The sequence below is a fragment of the Leptopilina heterotoma genome, unplaced genomic scaffold, assembly GCF_015476425.1.
Source record: "Leptopilina heterotoma isolate Lh14 unplaced genomic scaffold, ASM1547642v1 Lhet_163, whole genome shotgun sequence".
NCBI lineage: Eukaryota > Metazoa > Arthropoda > Insecta > Hymenoptera > Figitidae > Leptopilina > Leptopilina heterotoma.
This window is the reverse complement of record NW_025110879.1, coordinates 2,008,997-2,031,745: the sequence shown is the minus strand read 5'-3', so window position 1 is coordinate 2,031,745 and position 22,749 is coordinate 2,008,997. Positions and strand designations below refer to the sequence as shown.

Below are 22,749 nucleotides of genomic sequence, written 5' to 3'. Positions count from 1 at the left end.
GATTATGAGACACAAGAAACAATTAAAAAAAAATAGAACCATGCTCTGAAGATGATAAACAGGAATACAAAATATGAATATCCGCGTGCAGACGAGGCATGAGATAGAACAACGATGCGGAGTTGGAGAGAGAAGGGTTGGAGGAAACGGGAAAGAGAATCAGTTCACGCGTCAATTATTATCATGACACACAGTTGGTCGTGCTTTTTAACAGTTGCAGTCGCGAGAAGTGCGATGTGCACCGTTAACGTTGGGCGTATATGCGCGCATGAATGCTTTACGATCAAACGATAAACATCGTGATAATTCTTTGATCGCTTGAAAAAGCTCACCGTTCCTACCCTCGAGAATGCGATGCTCACCGACTGATGCGACTCTCTTGGAGTAAAAAAAATTCCAACACACGTTCATTTAGCCTGTTAACCAACAACCCCGACCGACCTGAAACTCGAGGAAAATTCTTTTTTCAAAACTCACCTCGGAATTCGGTGCTTCTTTTACGATTTCGTTTTCCAACACTCTTCTTGACTACAGAGATATTTTCATTATGGGAAAACGAAATCACATGTGGACTAATGGGCTAATAACTGAAACAGCATGCATATCATTCGAGATAGAATTGCTTTGAGGCTTCTGCTTTGAACGTGTAATTTCGCAACATGGATGACGAAATGGAGGATCGCCGGGTATTATTGACGTATTCGTCCGGCGTACAATATGAGCCTTCGGGGGGTGAGAGGGCGACACGAAGTATCTTTTTATTGATATAGCCGGACGGTGATTATACTTGGTGATCATATCGTTCGCATATTGACAAACAGAGAACACAGAGGAATCATCTGCGTTTCCCCATTGCCTCGATATGTCCTGTTTCGGCCTGTGTGCATACATTCGCCCCATTCCACAGAGCCTGGCGGCATCAGCGTACATTCTGCGCCCGTTTCTCTTGCACCAGTGCACACACAGCCCGCCCACTCACCAACCCACAATACACCGCTAATTCCCATAAAGCACCGACCGATACGCAAATGGACAAACGGACGAGCCGCACACAAACAACATCCATGTCCAACCCCTTTATCTGTTCCGCGGAACGTCCCACCTTTATGTTGCCCCGATCTATAGATGACGTGTATATAATAACAACGGTGCGCGCTTGGTCAACCCAAAATGTATGCTCACAGTCGCTGATCCGTGTATACAGACCGATTTCACTGCACCTGCAAACTATACGACTAAATCGAACAACCATCCCCCGCATTCATTCTTCTATGAGATTATTTTTCGAATTCACAAAATCCATTCAATAGATTATCTATACACAGTTTGTTTCACTTTTTCCTTTGTATCTATATATTCGGCATGCAGCACCTTTATCGCGGGTGGAATGCTTTCTACTTTGCCAGGCGATACCAACTTGATTACTTTGTACTTTTCCACAAAATTCCTAATTTTCAATTCCAAGCCTTTTGCAGGTTTTCTGGGTCAAATTTCTGTTCGGATTTTTAACCAAACTGATACTTGGTAGTCTACTAATCCAATCAGTGAACATACTGGTAGCAGAAGAAAAACCAAAATAACTGATTAATTAGTTCAACGTTGACATAAATTATCCAGTAAAATAAAAGCATTTAAATTTTATTAAGAAGAATGGTGGTCCTACTTAACATAACATCAAAACTAAAAAATGATTTTTTATGCAAACCGAAATATTATTATAAAAGTTAATTCCAAAAATGATTAAATAGTTACAAACACAATTTTTCTAAGGATTTATCAAATCGAGAAAAAAAAACATATCAAAAGTGTTGCGAAGCAACGTTTTTTTGTCTCAATTTGATATTCTTAGAAAAATTGTGAAGTCAAATAAAATTAGGGTGTTCATGCTGTACTTATGTTGGTGCATAAGGCGTTTGGATTGTCTGACCCAACCGGCAATATCTACTTTGTTACTCTGAAAAAGTTCAGACGCAGACGGTGGTTTCCAAAATATTTCGGAAAAATCCTGTCATTTTCCCGGAAACCAAATTTTTTTCAGAATATTTTCATTTCTCATGATTCACTTCACGTATCAATATTTAGTTATAACATTTTTTTCCTTTTACTTTAACAAAAGAATTAAATACAATTTTTTTTAACGATATCGCAAATTGTGACAGAAAACGAATCAAATGTGTGGCGAAGCAACGTTTTTATTCGTTTGTTTCTCAATTTGGTATTCTTAGAAAAACTGTGACAAGACAAAAAATAATTGTCAAATTGATAAATATTTTAACTGAAGAAAATTTACCAGTTTCCACTTGAATCTTACAATTTTTATTCACCATTGCGCCAGGTGATTTTTAAATAATTCTTTTTTATGTTTTTACAGTTTTTATAAGGATATCGCAAATTGAGACAAAAAACGAATCAAAAGTGTTGCGAAGGAACGTTTTGATTCGTTTTTTGTCTCAATTTGTGATATCCTTAGAAAAATTGATCATTTTTATCATTTGGCTGAAACGTATTAATTTATGTAAAATTCATTATATAGTTTTAGGAAAAGAATTAGAGCAAAACCGTATCTTAGATTCCATTTCGTAAAAATAAAAATAAGGATATGCGACTTAGAGGTTTCATTCTGCTCAAGTCTATTCAGAAAAGTTAAAAATGGAAAAACAGACTTACAATGAGCCTACTTTGCCGGAGAAAAATGGAATCATGTGGTAATTCCTAATTCGCAACTACTCGGAAGCACACATTGGCATCCCAGGGATTGTCAGACGCTGTGAACTGCTGCGAATCGATCGAGAAGAGGACGGTAGCTAAGTCGCCTGGGCGTGACAATGAGTAGCAGGTGCAAGTGCAGATATGGGTTTGTCTTCCGGCCGGAGGCGCCTTGCAGGTAACGGAGAGAGTTCGCCGCCCACGCGATCGACCGGCCAGAGAAGGAGACAACTTGAGATGAGAAAGAGAGCGCGAATTCGAGTGTGGAAGGGACTAGAAGGAGACGGAGTGGCACAGGTGGAACGACAACAGAGCAAAGAGAGAGAAAGTAGACTGATAAAAAGGGGAGAGAAGAAGGAGAGACCCGACATGTAAAGATATCCCTAGGTGAAGAAAAAGAGATGGAAAAGTGAACAGGAAGAGAAGGAAAGAAGCCCCCACTCGAGCAACTAAGCTAAGTCGAGCTCGAACATTACTATACGCCCTCTGCGACCCGAGAGGAGGAGAAAGACGAGACCGCCCTCCTCCCACGCTTCCTCTCATTCCCTATTTCCATCTTTTTCTCTTGCCCTTGCCCATCTCCTCTTCCGCTACTGTCTTCGGTGCAAAAAAGAAGTGCCATTCCCTTCAATTTAATTACAAGTGTCATCGAGACATTCCTGAGTGGGAAAAAAGTTTAATTTTTCTCAATTTACAACAAAAATTAAAATCCACTCGCGTCGAGTGAGTGGTTTAAAGAGCGAGGAATCATTAGACCAGGGTTGGGCAGTTATGCGTGCACTAAACTCTTCTACGCAACGTGTACATTTAAAATATTTATTTTCTATGCTGGGTCTACATATACAAAACGCGCGATACGTATATGTACAACCAGCATTAAATTGTATCGAATGAATTCTAAATAAATATATTATTCTCCTTTCTTTTTTTTGCTCCCTAGAATCTCAATTTTCTCGCTATAAATTTATTGTGATACACTTTTTAATAGAGAGAAACAAGATATATACACACGTTCCTTTTATACACATTTGTACATCGATCGTATACAACTTTTTTTCCCATAAAAAAAAATTCACGTTCAATAAGTTTATATCTTCTATTTTCGTCAGCTGATTTAGTTGAAGCGCGCAAGTTTCGCGTTTCCTTCGCGAACGCCGATAAAATGGCGGGCACGGAAATTCTCTCCATCGACCTTCGTATATATATATATATGTACACGAAAGAAATTTCTCGTCTCTCGTTCTTCTTTTCGAATCCGCCTGCACTTCCGGTTTTTCAGACGTTATACATTTTCTCCTTTATTTCGTTTTATCATTCCATCGAAAATTCGTTCTCGCAACCGAGAAAAATGTCGCTTTTATTCGGCAAAAGCGAAACGGAGGATATTACTTCTTGAATTGCTTCTCCTCTCTCATCTCGTTCATTTTTTCCCGAGCGCTTCGACACATTTTAAGAAATATTATATCGGAAAACATTTTTACCTTCAATACCCGAGCATCATAATTCAGTCTTTAGAGGCACCTCTAATGGCGGTTAAAAAATACGAAAAAATTGAATTTTAAATTTTGCCGCTCAATAGTCATTCGATTTTTGCGGAAGCTCTAGAGAGACCAACATTGCTGCTTAAAAGTATCAAATTGCAGCAAAGTGATACCAAAAATATGGATCAAATCATAAATTGATACAAATTTTTTTTTCCACTTTAGTATCAATTTGATACTTTAAAAAAAACGTAAATCATACCGATGTAAGAAATCATACCGATTTGAAGCGTTTAATATTCTTTTTCTCGATATAATCGATATATATAGCGATACACTTCGACGCCTAACAGAAAAAAAGTCGATTTAAAAATTAGCAATATTTTTCGGCTATACGCGAACTTAAAGCGACGAAGAGAAATTTGTTGTCTTAAAAGTGAATGAAAAAAAACATCTATTTACCGTGTTCAGGTAATACTTTCAACATATAAATAACGGATACCATATTTGTTGAGTGGATAATTTTTTTGTCGCCACGCGTCGTGCGACAAACGACGCGCGATTTTCCATCGCGTATAACTGGTAGCTGGGAGACACACGCATTATATGGCTTTTAAACCAGTTGTACCTGATCATTACGACAGATGTTATTCGTACTATTATCAGATTCCGGAATATAAATGTGGTCCCATAAAGGTTCGACGTCCGAGGTCTTAAATGTGTGGTCATATACTTTTTTTTATTCAATAATACGCTACCGATCGCGTGATTGTGTGGTGCTCAGTTTTTGCGCAAGTCACTCTCGATTATTATTATATCTTGTTACACAATTATGAGGTCTAGGTGCATTTGGTCCATAAGATATTGTTGCAACCTGTCGCGTTGTTTCATTGAATTATGCGTTCAACATCATTTGTTCTGCTGTCTATGGTGAATATGAGCTCAAAATAATTCAAAACCGGTCATAACACTTGACTCTTGAAGAAATATATGGAAATTTGTATATAATTATGTAGTTCAAATCTCAAAAAATTGTTTGTGTACGACTAAAATAAAAATGTGATATTTTATGCGAAAAAAAACTCGTTGTCATTTAATGACAGTAGTTTATTGATATAGAGATCAATAAAGCAATAAAACTATTGTGCAATAAATATTTGTCTCGAGATCAACGTAGTTAAAGATGCAGAAAGTTGCGTCTACTTTTTGCTGTTCATTTAAAAAAATGTCGCACCATTTGACAAATTGTTCAACTTAACCTGAGCCTATTGCTGGAAAACTTGGAAAAGTTTAACCTAAATTTCATTTAAATAAACATTTGGTTTAGTTTAATAAATTTTGCGATCGAAGAAAGAATTTAATCATCTGAAGCAAAATTTTAGTTGAACCAAACAAACCTTACTCCGGGGTTTTCAGGGTCGCTGATTACGAATCTTAAATCAGATTTTCAAAATTTCAAATTATGGACATTCTTTCAAATCTGCTCAAATTATCTTGAAACTTGTTATTCGGGGGTTTTCCGGGTTGCCATTTTGAATTTTTTAAATCTGACTTCAGATTCGTAATCAGCGACCCCAAAAACCCCCCGAGTAACAAGTTTTATTAAAATTTGAGCAATTTTGAAAAAATATCCGCCATATTGGATCCGCCATTTTGAATTTTTTAAATTTTGAAAATCTGACTTTAGATTCGTTATCAGCAACCTTAAAAACCCCTATGGGTAACAACTTTTAACTAAATCTAATCACTGGGTTTCTCGGGGACACGAAAAGGTTAACTTCAGTTGTTTTAAATTAAAATATAATTTTTTGTTAAAATTTTTCTGTTAATTATGCATGTTTTTTAAAGTCCATAACTTTTTTTTAAGTTTTCAATCAAAATTTTTATTTCAACGCTACTTTTGTTTTAAAATTACATAAATTTTACAAAATATGAAGTTTAAAAAAAAACTAGTAAAATTAACTTGGGACTTGGAAATATTTCCTTCAAGAATAGTAAAATTTAATATTAAAAATTGTTATTTCTGGAAGAAATTTTACTATATTTTCAAAGACAATTTAAAAAAAAACTAGAAAAATTCATTTAAAAATGGTAAAATTTACTCTAAAAATAAGAATATTTAATAGCTAATTGTAACGTTCGAGGAAAATTTGAATAATTTTTATTAAAAAAATTTACATTAAAACTATTTTAATTTTTTTAATGTTAAATGTTGAAACTATTTTCAATGTCAATTTTTTTTTAAATTGTTCAAATTTTTCTTGAACATTACAATTAGCTATTAAATATTCTTATTTTTAGAGTAAATTTTATTATTTTTTACTTTTTAAATATTTAGAAATATAAATTCGAAAAATTTATATTTTTCTAATTTTTTTTTAAATTGTCTTGGAGAATAGGAAATGTTATTCCACAAATAACAATTTTTAATAGTAAATTTTCCTATTTTTGAAGAAATTTTTGAAATTTTTTCAAGTCTTAAGTTAATTTTACTACGAATTTTACAATATCCGCAGTAAATTTTATTGAAAATCAGTGAAATATAATTTAAATTTAGTAAAATTTATTCTGCAATTAATACAATTTATCAAAAATTCCAAACAATTTGGATTTTTTTCAGAAGTAAAAATTATTTTATATCTAGGTACTGTTTATGAAAAAATGTCGAAGTTCAAAGACTATGTGGAATAACATAAAAAGATTTCTAAGTTTCAAAATACTAAAACTTTTCCAAAGTTTTCGAAAAGTAAAAATTTTTTTTAAGCAACTGAAAAATGTTCTAACTTACAAAAACTGACAATTTTTAGAAATTTTTTTTAAAAATAAGGGGAGAAAGTTTATTATTTTAGGTTTTTTTTTGGGATTTGATTAATATTTGATTAATAACAGTTCGAACTCAAAATCTCCAATTTTATTTCTTTCATTTACATTTAGAATTTAATTTTTCATTTAACAGTTCGAACTTAAAATCTTTGAAAAAATAGTTATTTACTTGATTGAGCAGAAGAAATTTCTTTTACGCTTAACGTTGACGCTAACTTCAAAGTCTTTAATTTTGAAAAATAATCGAAAGTAGAAAAATATTTGAGCCTTGAAAAACCTGGGAAAGTTATGAAATTTAGTTTGAAAAAAATCGTAACATAACCTTGTGAAAATAAAAAAATCGGCATAATAGAACAAAAACGGAAGTTAAGGTAAATCCAGACGCCCTTACAGACGTACAGATCAGAAAAAAATCTTTCCTTCACTCTAAAATTTACCCCAAAATTTCAATAATACTCCAAAGAAGAAAGCATCGTTTCTAATAAACAAACAAAATTCAATTTTCCCTCAGCATAAATTTTCTAAATTGAAAATTTCCGAAACTTTGTTCAAAGTGTAATTTTCCCCCAATAATATTATGCAGATAGTCATCACCATCAGTTATATGCGAATCTTTGCATGCGGTTAACATCTCCCTGGAAAGTCATTAGACCTTCGAACTCAGGAAGATGAAATAGCTCTTTTTCCCCGCACATTTATTTTTTTAAATTTTTTTTTGCATCTTTTTGCTGCCAACTTGCAGACTTTCTGCCAGTATTGTTTTCGAATCTCCGTGTGTATATATATAAGCCTTTTATAAAGTGGAGTTAAGTTATAAGTGCGTTCGAGGAATTTCACTGGGAGGCATTTAGCGGGATTCTGTGCTGCACGTAAATGACTGAGGTATAATAACGGTAATATCGCGGGGCATTATCTGCACGCGTTCTCATTTTTGTAGAAATTGTTGTCGATTTTTTTTACTCCTCATCATCGCGTCAGCTTTTATTTTTGTGTTTTCGAGTCTCTTTTGTGCACCTACCGGTTTGTTCCGGATCTGCGATGTACTTTGTTAAATCCTCCAAATATATATCTTCTTCCCAGGATAAAGGATTCTTGTCTGAGGAGATAATTGTCCCATGGGAAAGCATTTTCGTCTTGACGGGAATTCGCGATGTGCATAACATAAGCTTTTTTTCACCCTTTTTGGAAGTTATCATCATCTTTTCGTGTGTAACGCGAAACGGAAGTCGACAGCTTTTCCTACTCGACATCCGGTGTGCTTGACGTTAACTCGCCGTGACAGCTAACTTGATGCTGTCGCGAGTTTCGCTGCATACGTATAAAGCTTGCAGGAAACGTGTCAGTTTCTTGTTTTTCTTGTCGTCGAATTTCCACGCGACCGCGATTCTTTAACCACGTAATTACATAATTGTGGACCCTCTCCTCACCCCCCCTTCCAACCAGGCGCACATGTCGTACTTTCTCTCCGCGATACTGACTCGCATTAATCTCAACGTTTCAATCCTTAGTCTAATATTAAAAGATAATATATTGTGCAATAAGAATAACAACCTCGTGATAAATGACCGCAAACTCCATCGCCGGGAAACGTTACTTACTCATTATTAACTCTATTGCAAAAAACTCTACAATGTGCAACAAGATCATTTCCGCTCAATTTCAGATACACACCAGTTTCTAATTACAATGTTTTCCCCCTGGATTTTCCACTTCTTACGAAACTATTCGACTTTCTTTATGAACAATGTTGACCTGTGAGTGTTGCAACAACCAAAAACGGTATTTGTGGAAAACCAAATCGTAAAAACCAGAGCAGAGGGTCAAATATTCTGAGAAGCAGAAAGGAGGTAAGTTTGTTAAACTTTTGTTAAAAGGTCTCTATCACTTAATGTATATTCAAGAAGTTAAAATAAAGTAGGCAGTTAATTAAACACAATATATTCGATGAGTATTTGTAACCGTTCGCGTCTGTAGTAAGGCAAAGACTATTTATTACTTTTCATACCCAAGTTCCGTACCCAAAAGTTTGTCATAAGTTCTTTCCAAATTTCTACCAATACTATTTCTGAAAACATCATTGCACTTGCAACAAATTTTTTTGAAAACCAAAAGATCAGAGAGATTGGAATGTATGGATCTGATATTTCAGTTTTCCGACGATTTTATGTTAGGTAAGGGGATTTAATGTCCGACACTTCCTGCCGAGTGAGGGCATTTCGAATCGAATAAATTTCGACGTATCGATCATAAGCTCGTGCATTCTCTACTCCCCTTTGGTAAACATTTCCTGAATCTAATGATCCGAAGACGATTTAGATGTGTGTCAAAAATGCAAGACTTACCTTCATCTGCTCTGGCGTTTGCAGCAAATGATCCCTAAGCAGTTGCAGTTGCAGTATCATTTCAGAAATCTTTCGCTCCTTCTCGGCGACACTCTCCGCACAGAGGACCCTGTGCAACGCTGCAGCGCCGTCCTGAAGACCCGTGTCTGAGTTCTGCGTCCTTCCGGTTCCGGTTGGCGAGGGTGCGACACTATTTGCTATGCTGCTGCTGCTACTGAAATCCAGAACAAAAATTTTATTTCTCCTTCAACAAAAGAAACGCAAAAGAAGATAGTAAAAATGATACACTCGTATCAAGCCACAATGAAAAAAAACAGCTACACAACATGAAACGCTTCTTCCCTTTCAGTTAGCCGACAGGGAATTTCAGTTAGCCGACCTCGATTGATTTTATGCGCTTTTTCCGCTGCATAATGAAACCTGTTATCCCCGCATTTCCATCAGCTTCATTCGATAGGTCTTCGACAAGGGTTTTTTTTTCATTCTCGAAAATGTGTGTGGGTGTGTTTTAGTTTGCAAGCTCGGGTTTGTCCGAGGGTTTTCGCGCTCGTCGATGAATAATAGATGGAGCCGTGGCCGCGCAATCTCAACGGGACGAGTGTGTTTGCCTCGGTGATAGGCCCCCGGATACCGTCCCTGGAGCGTCCCTTACACTGGCGTGCCACGCCGTTGACCCTCTCCGCGCGCCGCTTTTAAACCCACGACTCTTTTATGCTGCGGAAAACGACCACGAATAAGTGATACAGGTCCATTGTGAATATGCTGCCGGGTACCATCGGTGTGGCATTCTTTGACTTTTAAAAGTCCTTCAGTATGCTCAATTTTCGTATCTAGGCCACTGTGTGGATCAACTACTACTCTTCACTGTGAGACTTTTTTACTCCCTCAAGGTTTTCATTTTTCGAAAAAGTAAGCGAAAAATCTATTTTCAAGTTTTTTGAGATTACGCGAAAAAAATTCTTTTTGAAATTCGCGTAGAATAAAATCATAAAATGTCAGCAGTAGGAGAAACCAAAACGATAAAAGGTTGATAAATAGTATAAACATTTTATATAGAAAAAGTACTTTTTTCTTCATTTGTTTATAACAATATAAATATTTATTCAAAATGAAAATCAAATATTAGGTTTCACCAATTTTTCACAAATTTAATGAGGATTTTTTATTGAAAAATTAATTCAGTAATTGGAATAAAAACTCTTAAAAATTTTAACGTTTTTGATGATGCCAGAAGACTGAGAATGAATTCGAGAGACGAAATTCAAGATAATATTTTTTAAATAAAATATAAAGTAATGTAACAATTGTTGAAATCTTTGTAAAGTACAACTACTTAAAATTGTTATCCAAGTGTAAATTTGCATTTAAACGCTTAAAATCAATATTTATTTGGTTTATTAACATTTATTTTCACATTTAGGAAATGCTATATAGGAAACTGAGAATTTAGCTCTTGAATGCTCATTTTTTGCAAAAAATAATTTTCGAATCTGGGTCACGTTTTGTGTCATATATAGAAACCATAAAGCTCTACTATTTCCATTGAAAATAATTTTATTTTTTTCAAAATTAATTGAAAAAATAGTATTGGACATCGTAAATTCCCTCATTTGTAGAATTACCCATATTTAAATCCGTGGAGCTTAGAAATATATTCTTTTTAATTCTTTTGAAGCTTTTAGAATAAAAAAAATGTATTTTTAATCTTTCAGGAAATTTTTTTTATCATTTAGGGGTAGTTATTTGACTTTGGGGTGGTTTTCAAAAGGTTGATTACTATATTTAGCAATGCTTGTTATCCTAAAGATATTTTTATATAATTTCGAAACCCATACAGAAGCAGTAAAAATTATTTTTTAAATTACGTTTTAAACAAATGCCATTATTTACAATAGTTATGTGGTAAGGGTAGGTTGCAAGTTGCATAACGTGAGATCTATATTTATGTAAGTAAGATTACGTTTTTATGAAATTTGAGTAATTTTTCCTCATGTTGAATACTAGAATAATTAAAGGTTAAAATTAAAAAATTTTATTTTTTGATCTTTCATCTTGAAGATTAATGCATTTCAAGATGCTTTTAATAACTCTTCGGAATCTTTGAACTTTTTGATAACTTTGAAGTGCGACTATCTTAAAATAAGTTGACTTCTTTCTATATAGTGAAAATTTGTAAAGAATGCCATAGTTTGAAGTCAGCCTGGAGTTTAAAAATATCCCAATTAGTGAGTCTAGGATTAAAAAGACAGCTATATGCTTTTTTAGCTTCTTGACCCTAAAATTATACTCTACCAACAATGTTTACACTGATACGACTGTAATTGATATATCATCCAACCATTTTTTTTGAAAAAATACTACGAACCCCTTCGTAGACCTTCTATTTTTCGCCATTACTAATAAAAGCACAAGAAGCAGATACAATTATCCAAAGCAAATAGATTAAGAAACATTTGTGAATAAAGGGAGGAGGTGAATCAAAATATTTTAAAGAAAACAAATCATAAAGAAATCCACATGGCAAAGCAGAAACTGGAAATTTAACACACTGTCAAATTTGACACACACTCTGACATGAAATTAGAAGATATTATTCTGTATCGTATCGAAAATAGAAAGTCAAAGTAATTTGACTCTTACTCATGGACACTACATTGGAGACTTGGAGTAAAAAAACATTTCGAAGTGGCAACAAAAAAATACTAATAGGGCAACAGCAGTGTTTGAATTCATGTTTAATTAGGACGAAATCGGAACATTTGTATCCATAGCGAGAATAATAATTCTTTCTGTCAGAAGGAACCTTATGTGAAAGGCCTTGGCTGTGTGCGGTTCTTTGGTCTGATATTTATCAATGAACGGGTTAGGGGCTACCGGCACTATTTAGCGCGCCCACTGAATCCACTTGGACCAACAAAAGCCTCATTGTTATTATTATTGCGCGTAAAGGGTTTATTTTCATCGGACGAGCCTCACGAGATAAACAGCCGCTTCTCTCTCTCTCTCATTTTTTCTTTTTTCCTTCACACTTATTCAACCAATCGCTCTCCTTCGCCGCGAGTAATGCAATTTTATGCGCGCTTTAATAACGGACGCGAACTGTGATAAATGGAAGACACATGTATTAACAGAGGAGTCAATCTCACAAGAAGAAAAATCAAACAAAAAGAAAAGAAGAGAGAGAGAGAGAGGGGGGATCATTTTGGCAAAATTTTCGTCAGGAGGATCAAAGTGTTAATTCTGAACAAAGAAAGTTGCATGTTCACTGTTGGAAAATAAGGTTCGTTTAGCGGAATTTGGCAAGAGGAACGTGAACGAATCTGTCGACACAAATGATTGACAAATTCCTTTCTCGCAACTAGGAAGAGAGGTCATGCGCTCGCGGAGAGTTTCACGTCGAGATGAAAGAGTCTCGTTGCAGCAATAAGAGAGTTACGTGTATTGTAGTGTGTGCCCGAGGTGGCAATTTCGGTCGTAATCATTCATGATGCATAAGTGGAGAACCGTTTAGGCCAGGCAGTCCATTTATCACAGGCCCACTAAATCTGCCAGTATTCCTTTGCATAACAATGCCGTTCGAATTCCACACATTATGGCCTTTTATCCTCCGATAATTTATGTTAAATCATTTTTCAAAAGCTTATGTTTCTCTGATGCGTAGCAAAATTTATGGGGGAAAATAACATCATCGTTATTTTCGATGGGACATTTTTTCCTTCTCTTATTGTAGTTGAAAGTATATTCTTAGATAGAGTAATGCCAAGGAGCGCATCGTTTTTTTCTAGGAATACTTTTTGGCCCACTACTTACATTATTGAAAATAAGTTGAAACAAAACCTTGGAGGAAATGTAATAAAATTCCTCAGCGCATTTTCAAAAAAAGAGTTGGCAATATAACAGACTTTACGACTTTGAATCTAAAATGTTGCAGTCGAGATAAGTACATAACACTTTAGTGATGCGTGCAATGTTTGTATCAGTTTTTTTCGTTTTTTTTATTATTCTAAAATCCCATTCTCATGTTAGAGGCGAAACTCTCGGGGGTCAATTACAAACATGGACGCGGAGGATCAGAACACGAACATGAGGGGCAGGTGACACACAGGTAAATGCAATCTTCAACTTGGATACACTTGCTATTAAATCCGCTTCTAAGTAAGCGTTAAAAGCGTTCGTTAAACGCAGCATCGTAAAGCCACAAAGTCCGGCCGTAAACCGTGGGTCGTTATCAAATAGCCGAGCACAAGATAACTACGAATATAAACGAGTCGCGGGAAGAAGAAGAGGAGGAGGAAGAAAAAATACAAGAATGCCAAAGACATCCATTTGGAAGTATAAATTCTCCTTGATGGGAAAGATACCAAACGAAAAGGACAAAATCAAAAGTCAGATAAGAAATCTTGGGGGAAAATTCTTATCTGCTCTCGGCTCGGCATTTAATCCCTTATCTACCTCTGTTATAGAGGGCATTAAACTAATTATTACAATACATTCATAAATTATGCCTGCATAATGAAAAATGTTTTCATTTCTTAAAAAATGAAAATAGATTTAAGGAGATCATTAAAGGGGATAATAAATTTTATATGAAGATAGAGAAATTCCACTTGGAATATAAAAATCTCGTTTCTTAGGCGCAAATATTTAATAACAAGAAAACCAGATGTTTCTTGTATTTTTTCCACAAAGAACTTATTACCATGCCCTGAGAGCGATATCGCTACAGTCGTTTAATAATCGAAAGAGGTAGCAGATTGTGCATGAATCGATGCTTTGTACTGTTTGATATCGTTTGATAGTGTGTAACCACAATTTTTTTGTCCAACAAGTCAAGATTTATACAATGATGTGTATGAAGGCATATTTTTTCTTGTTTTCTTTTCAAGGTTATATAAAGAAGACGCGCAAAAGCATAAAAAAGTGATTGAAAGAATTAACGATAAATTACAGAACAAATTTTTCTTCTTTGAAAACATCTTCAATTTGGATTATTATATTTTTTTGACAATATACATGTGTACCAAATTTTAGACTTTTAGGTTGTAATAACTAAGCTAGGTGGGCAGATAAACCTAACATAACCTCAAAACTAAAAAATTACTTGTAACGCAAACAAAAATACAAGTGACGCACTCTGAAGAAAGGTATAAATATAAGAAGCAAACAATTTTAGGTTATGTCTGTATTTTTTTGGAATAAAAATATTTAAAGAAGATGAATTCTAAATATAGACCACTGACGTTTAAAGCTTCTTTGCGCCTAAAATAAAAAATTATAATTTAGTGTAAAAAACGAACAGGTAACCTTAAAACTCTTTGCTACTTACATACCTTTTTTCTGGAAAAAATTGAATTTTTAAAATTCATAACAAAACTCTCAATTTTGAATGAATGTAATTAGATATTTTTAAAAACTTAGTTTTTTAAAAAATTTTATTAATTACTAAAAATTATGGATTTATAGAAGAATTTTAGTTAAAAACACTAAAAAAAAATTGAATTTTGAAGAAGTTACAATATATCATTGCAGAAGTTCAATTATTTCCAAAAGTAATAAAATTATTCACAGAAATTCAATTATGTTCAAAAATTATTAAATTCAATTGTTATCAAAAATTTTAGTAAAATTCTTTGCAAAATTAAATTATTTTCTTAAATAACAATATTAATCACGAGAATAAAATTATTTTCAAGAGTTAGACATTTTTTTTCAGAAATTCAATTATTTCAGGATTTTAATTATTTTTGATACAATTTTAATCGAATTTTTTGAAAAATGTGATTATTCTTAAAAATTTTATTAAAATTCGTCAAAAGAATTTAATTATTTAAAAATTTGTTGACAAAATTCTTTATGAGAATTTAATTTTAACAAAAATTTAATTATTCAATAACTGATTTATTTTTGAATTTCAATAATTGAATTTTCGTAAATTTTTTATTAAAAATTGATTTAAAAAACGAATTCAATTATTAATAATTATTTAAAAATTCTCTGAAAAAATTCAATTATTTTTAAAAATTGTAATACAATTCTTGTCAAGAATTCAATTATCATTATAAATAACAAAATTCTTTGCAGAAATTCAATTATTTTCAAAAATAACAACATTTTTAGGAGGAATTCAATTATTTTCAAAAATGTCATAAAATTCTTCACAGAAATTCAATTATTTTCATATCTTTCAAATAAATTTCTTGGAAAGAATTCAATTATCTTTTAATAAATAACAAAATTCTTGCCAAAAATTCAATTCTTTTAAAAAATAACATTTTTAGCAGAAATTCAATTATTTTTTTTAGTTTTCATAAAATTCTTCACAGAAATTCAATATTATTGTCAAAAATGTTAATAAACTTGTTTGAATTCTCGTAGAATTTTCTAATAAAAATTTAATATTAAAAGCATTATATCGTTAATTTTTATCAATAATTGAATTTTAAAAGGTTGCAAATTATCATTTTTGGAAAATTTGAATTTTCCATACTTTTAACTAATAATTCTGTAGAATTAATTCTTTTGAAAAAGTTTAATTGAATTTTTTCAAAATTATTTGAATTTTTTATTTTCTACAATATTATTTAATATTGAAGAATTTCCGAATAATTGACACGTAAAATTGTATTGTAAAGAAATGTATTTGAAAATTCTCAAAAAGAACTTTTTCGAAAATTATTGAAAATAATTGATTTAGAGAAGAATTTTAGTTAAAAACTGTAGAAAATTATAATTGAATTTAAATAATGAAAATAATTGTGAAGAAGGTCCAGTAACAAAAGGATTATAATGTAAAATAATGATTTTATCACTTGGTAATCTTTAATTATTATAAGTTGTTTAATTTCAAAAAGGTTTGAATTTAAAATTTTTGAAAATCTTCATTTCTATGGAAAAATAATAAATAAATATTGAGCGTATAGCTCAATGCTCACCTTAGGCTTAAGACTTGTTTAAGACTCGCTTAAGGCTCAAGGCTCACTTAAGGCTGAAGAATTTTTTGAAGCTAAAAACACATTTAAAACTAAATATTCGTCTAAGACTTAAGACTTTTAAGCTTAAAGCTTAACAAAGACTTTTAGGACTCGCTTGAAAATCTTAAGTTTTAGACGATGAATCTTTAGTTTTAGATGTGTTTTTAGCTTCAAAAAAGTTTTTAGCCTTTAGTGAGCCTTAAACAAGTCTTGAGCCTAAGGTGAGCCTTGAGCTTTAAGCCTTAGTCAAGTTTTTAGCTTCAAACAAGTCTTAGTATTATTTTTAGCTTCAAACAGTCCTTGAGCCTTAAGTGAGCCTTGAGCTAGGAGTGAGCCTTAAGGGAGCTTTGATCGAAATTTAGGTCTTAATAGAATTTTTAGCTTCAAACGGCTCTTGAGCCTTAAGTGAGCCTTAAGTGAGCTTTGACCAAATTTTAGGTAAAGAATTTAGAATCAAAAAAGCCGCACTAACCTGTGAGTGTTATGACTGGTGGGCGTGGAGGATGGCGGGGGTGTCCGCCTATTGTTAGCGTCGTCCTGGAGACAGAGGGAGCCAGTGTTCATTTTGCAGGTGAGCCTCTTGAGGACGTCGTCCATGGACCTCTTGCTTCCGGCGGCAGTGGGTCCAGTGCCGTTGTTGTTGTTATTATTTTGCGTGACGGTGTTGTTGTTGTTGTGATGATGATGGTGGTGGTGATGGTGGACCTGATGGGAGTAGTAGGAGTCGGCGAGTACAGTGGGTGGTGAGCCGCACTCGGATGAGCTGGCGGGTTCGAGAATGCCCCCCGATGACGAGGACGTGTTCGTGTGGTGATTGTGGTAGGAGAGATTCTCCTGGTTCGAGAGGAAGAGCAGCCTTTGTCTCTTGGAGGTTGGCGGTGAGTTCGGCGATGGGGACGGCGAGTCTCGCAACTCGGGCTCACTCGTTGTCCCCGGCGAGGAGCAGCCGGACGACTCGCAATCTGGTCTCCTCAGGGAGTAGCAGTCCTCAATGTCGACGGAGGTGATGACCTCTTCGGGAATATCACCACCTGCACCCGCCAAAGACGAGGTGGTGTCCTCCTCCTCTTCGCCCGCCACTGTACCCGCACCGCCCCCGCCCTCCGATAACTTTGTTGGTGGCGACTTCCTCTTAGAGGACATCCTTAGCCTGAAACATTAAACGATTCTTCCTTATAAACAAATCCCGAAGAACTGTATTTTTAATTCTTAGAAATTCGGAAACAATTTGGAAATCCAAAGAAGGAAAATATTAGTTGCATTGAATGAGAGGAAAACTAATTTAGGAGAAATGGTGTTTCATCATGAAGAAGTAGATAAGTCAGGCAATCGAGAATCGGAAATTGGTCGAGGAATTAGAATCGAGGCGTTTAGAGGAATGGCTCGAGATGTAGCCAGGTGGCAATGAGCCGTCGATAGAATAGTTACTCCTTACATCCCAATAGATTTCGGTCGCCGGACACGAACATCTAAACTACCTGGGCATCTGCCATGGCGTTAATTTACCTCTTGCAATACTAGTCGTCGCAAGTTATCCATTAATTTCCGTCTACAAATTACTAAATCTTAATCGCGCAATTAGCGCCACAAGGCTGCCACTGCGTCATCACTAAATGCAAAAAGAAAAAACAAATCTGAATTTATAAAATATGTAAACACACTCACATAAAAGTATTTCTTTTAAATCCGATCCTAAAGAAATATTTTTTCCCTTATTTTATTGTTTACTACAAGACATTACAAAAAACTGCGATAAAATCTTTCCTCCACTGTCAATCTTTATGCGTTATTTCAAAACAATATTTTTATTGGCAACCTCTCGAGATTTCTTTGTTACCTTTTAAATGACCGTTTTATAATAAACTTTGCATAAATTTTAATATATAAATTATAGGTCATTGAATATTTCCATTTTTCCTATTTTATTATTTAATACGTTTTATAACCTTCTGAATTTTCGATTTTTTTTTTAAATTCGAAAATTATGTTATGACCGACTTGAAAAAAAAAATGTTTCAATTTATTTTCTTACAATATATTTGGATAGGGTATCGCTCTCGAATGACCCCATTTAATTTGCAGACAATTCGTCGGAATTTGTGTCGAACTTATCGCGATTCATACTTGAGACCAAATTAAAAATAAAAACTCCTCGATGGGTCAAAATTCTTAAAAACAAAAATTATTGTTTCTTGCTCATAAAGTTAAATAATGATTCTTATAAACAGTTGAAAGTTCAATGACCCATAATCATCATGTAACTAAAGATATTTGAAGAATTATTAAGGAAATATTTTCTTCATATTTCTTCACTGATTTTTTTATACTTTCTTCACTGTAAAATAAAGGTTTTAAATTAGAGCTGATTTCGGTACTAAAATAGAACCAAATTACGATTTAGTACTAAAATTGGTACTTAATTAGTACCTTTCTTTTTACAGTGTTACAATGTTAATTTTCTTAAAATTTATTAATGTTCGTTGAAATATTTTCTTCATATTTCTTTACTGATTTTTTTATACTTTCTTAGAATGTTAATTTTTAAAAAAAATTTTTAATGTTTAAGGAAATATTTTCTTCATATTTCTTCACTGATTTTTTTTAATACTTTCTTACAATGTTAATTCTTTAAAAAAAATTTTAATGTTTAAGAATACATTTGCTTCATATTTCTTTACTGATTTTTTATACTTTTTTACAATGTTAATTTTCTTAAAATATATTAATGCTCGTTGAAAAATTTTCTTCATATTTCTTCACTGATTTTTTTATACTTTTTTACAATGTTATTTTTTTAAATTTATTAATGTTCGTTGTTTATTAGTTATTCATTTTTATTATGCACTAATATTATTATTATTATTATTATTATTATTATTATTATTATTAAAAATAATTTATAATTGAAAGATTTTATTGTTATAAATACCCAAATAGATTAAGGATAAAGTAGAGAAAGAATAATACAAGCAAAGTTCAAATTTTCGCGGGAAAAAGAGGCGATTCGAGATAATCGATAGTTTCGAGTAAACGTTCGGAGATGGAGCTACTTGTTCACAGTGATTCCCCCCGAGCTTAAAATCATACGACCGCTCAACAAAATTATAAAACACAAAGTAAATCGTCTTTCATAATAAATTTTGATCAATTCCCAAAGACGAAAATAACTTTTCCAAGAGAAGAGAAGAGGGTTAATTTTTCTTGATTTTTAGAAGGAGAAGAAGAAGAAACGGCAGCATAAAAGGTGGAGGTGGAAAAGCAAATATTGCCTTTGATAAGTAGCGGAGTTTTGATTTAGGTTGGTTGATGCGCGGCGAAAAATTGGAAGGGGAAAATCGACATCAAACGTACGGCGCATTATGGAAAGCGGCGGTTTCGTTCGTTTGCAAAATTGACAAGAGTTTTCCAAGATGTCTACAGAGATATATAACTACAGTTGATTCTCGCAGTAGATACATCTCATTCGTGTGGGTAAATAAGCTCGTTATTTTTATATATATTAAGCAAAGGAGATTTCTTTCTTTTCGTGAACGGAAGTTTGGTGTATAATGGCTTCTTGAATATATATAGCAAAGTATTTCGAGTTAATAAAAACAAAAGAACTCGGGTACAAGATTTGGCCAGATGGTGACATTGAGTCGTGCACATGACACATTTTTACCATTCAAACGGTAATATAAAGATTTAGTACCTACATTTTTTATAGTTATATTTAACGATTTTTCCAACTAAATTTTGAGGTTATGTTCGCCACCCGGAATTTTTTCTTATCAGGTCGTTTTCAATTGAAATAAACTTTGAGACAATATTCGTCACCTAACATTTGAATTTTGACCCTTAAAATTTAAAACACCCTTAAAGCTTATTAAACGAAAATTTCGATAAATCCTAGAACCAAAGTTTAAGATTCGCCCTGATTTTTACGTTACTCGTGATATATTACGTTACTTAATACATTTTACTACGTTCTTTAATTCATAAACAATCGGTCGAATTGTTTCTTAACATTAAAAGATAATAAAACTAAAAAATATTTTATATAAAAACACGTGTTTTTATCTAGATATATTTATTAAGTCTACAGATTAAGGAGTAAAAAAATGCATAGTGTTTGAATATTTCATTTTTCTTTTGCCCTCTTTATTTGAAGCCGCATTTCATTACCGCATTGCGAATTGACTTCTTCTTGGAAGTTTATGACTGTACCAAGCACATGAATGAATGACGATTTGCGTGGCGCTGAAAGTTTTGCAAAGCAAAGGGGAAGACAGAGAGGGGGGAAGGAGGAGGGAAAGAGAGAGGGGGAGGGAGAGAGTCTCGGGAGGATTATCTTTTAACAGTTCAGGCGGGAAATAGTACATCTCGCGAGTTTATCGCAATTTCATTATCAGACACAGTTACAATATCCTCTTGTCATTATTTCAGGCCAACAATGACATTATAATTATATATTCCATACGAATTTCACAATGTATATATTTTAGAAAATATTCACTGCTTCTTGAGATTTTTTAATTCATAGCGATATATTGTAGGAATGATAATATCGCCATAAATAATCGATAAAATATCGAATATCGAAATTATAATAATCCAGGGTTGCCACGCTTTTGCTCATTACAAATTTCCTGCGAATTTTCCAGGTTTTTAAAACCTACATTTATATTTTTAAAAAATTAAATAATTCCGATAAAAATTTAATTTTTCTTTTTTTCTGCTTTCCAGACGAAATTCTTACTTTTTCTTGACTCTAAAGAATATTCTGATTCAGTTTCAAAATTATTACTTAGAAAAAGGTTTAATTCTTTTTTAAATAAATATTTATTTTTCCATAAGAATTAAAATTTTAAAAACATTCAAATACAAATTTTTTTGAAATTAAACAACTTATAAAAAATTGTTATAAAACATGAAGAAATCGATCAGTCCAAGTCTTCGACTCGGAGCAATCGATTTATTCATGTTTTATAATAATTAAAGTTGACCGAGTGATAAAATCATTTTTTTATATTATAAAAATATTTTTACTGTAACTTCTTTAAAATTATTTTCATCATTTCAAATCAATTATTGTTTTCCAGAATTTATAACTAAAATTCTTCTTTAAATTAATTATTTTTAATAATTTTTGAAAAATTTCTTTGAAAATTTTGAAATACTTTTGTTTACAAATTTACAATTCAATTTTACAAAATTTCATCTATTATTCGGAAATTCTTCATTCAAATATACAGTAGAAAATAAAAACTTAAAATAGTTTCAAAAAAGTTTCATTAAACTTTTAAAAAAAAATTATATCTACACAATTTTCAGTTAAAAGTATGAAAAATCCAAACTTTCAAAGATCTGCTAATTCAAAAGCAAAAAGTCAGTTACTAATTCAAATTAGAAAACATTTTTACTAATTCAAATTAAAAGAGTTTAATATTCAATTATTATTTACAATTTTAACTGAAATTCATATTTAAATCAATTTTTATTAGAATTCTGCAAGAATTCAATTATTTAAATACAAAAAAAAATAATTTATTAAAAAAGAATTGAATGCTTTGTAAAATTAAATACTCATAAAGAATTTATTAAAAAAAATTGTTATATAATTGAATTCTTTTGACAAAATTTAATAAAAATTTTAAGAATAATTACATTCTTCGTGGAGTTCAATTAAAATTTTATTAAAAATAATTGAATTTCTGTAAAAAAAATTTGATTGAATTGAGAAAAGTGTTTTGAAAATAATTGAAATTTTGCCAAGAATTTTAACGAGAATTCTTAAAATTTTTTTAACATAATTGAATTTTTGCGAAGAATTTTATTACTTTTGAAAATAATTGAATTGCTTTTTAGAATTTTATGGAAATTTATAAAAATAATTGAATTCTTGTGAAGAATATTTTTTAAAAATAATATTCAAAAAAATTTAGTAAATCTGAAGAATTTTGCTATTTATAGAAATATTTGAATTCTTGAGAAAAATTTTTTTACAGTTTCTAGAAATATCAAATATAATTTAATTCTTTCGACGAATTTTAATAAAATTTTTAAAAATAATATTTTTTGAGGAGTACGATTAAAATTGTGTTAAAAATAATTGAATCTCTGTAAAAAGAATTTTATCGAATTGAGAAAAGTGTTTGAAAATAATTGAAATTTTGCCAAGAATTTTATTAAAATTTTTGAAAATAATTGAATTTTGGAGAAAAATTTTATTATTTATAAAGATAATTGAAATTTTGACGAGAATTTTAAAAAAAATTTTTAACATAATTGAATTATTGCGAAGAATTTCATTACTTTTGAAAATAATTGAATTCTTTCGACGGATTTTAATAAAATTTTTAAATAATTTAATTTTGTGAAACTTTATTAAAATAGAAAAAATATCAAACTTGTAGAACTTACTATTTATTAGTAAAATTTACAAAT

General features: G+C 32.0%; 1 protein-coding gene across 2 annotated transcripts in view; it reads right to left on the bottom strand.

Annotated features, from left to right (window-relative positions):
- Positions 1 to 22,749, bottom strand: part of LOC122498979 (transcription factor SOX-13) — an 87,949-nt gene that overhangs the window by 38,447 nt on the left and 26,753 nt on the right. Inside the window, exons 2-3 of one of the 2 annotated variants that reach the window (XM_043606997.1) lie at positions 16,796 to 17,473; positions 9,353 to 9,563 (exon numbers count right to left, since the gene is read on the bottom strand). In XM_043606997.1, the coding sequence (XP_043462932.1) occupies positions 9,353 to 9,563; positions 16,796 to 17,473 (889 nt within the window). Of the gene's footprint in view, positions 1 to 9,352; positions 9,567 to 16,795; positions 17,474 to 22,749 lie in introns of both variants that reach the window. The other variant, XM_043606996.1, reaches the window with a different exon arrangement.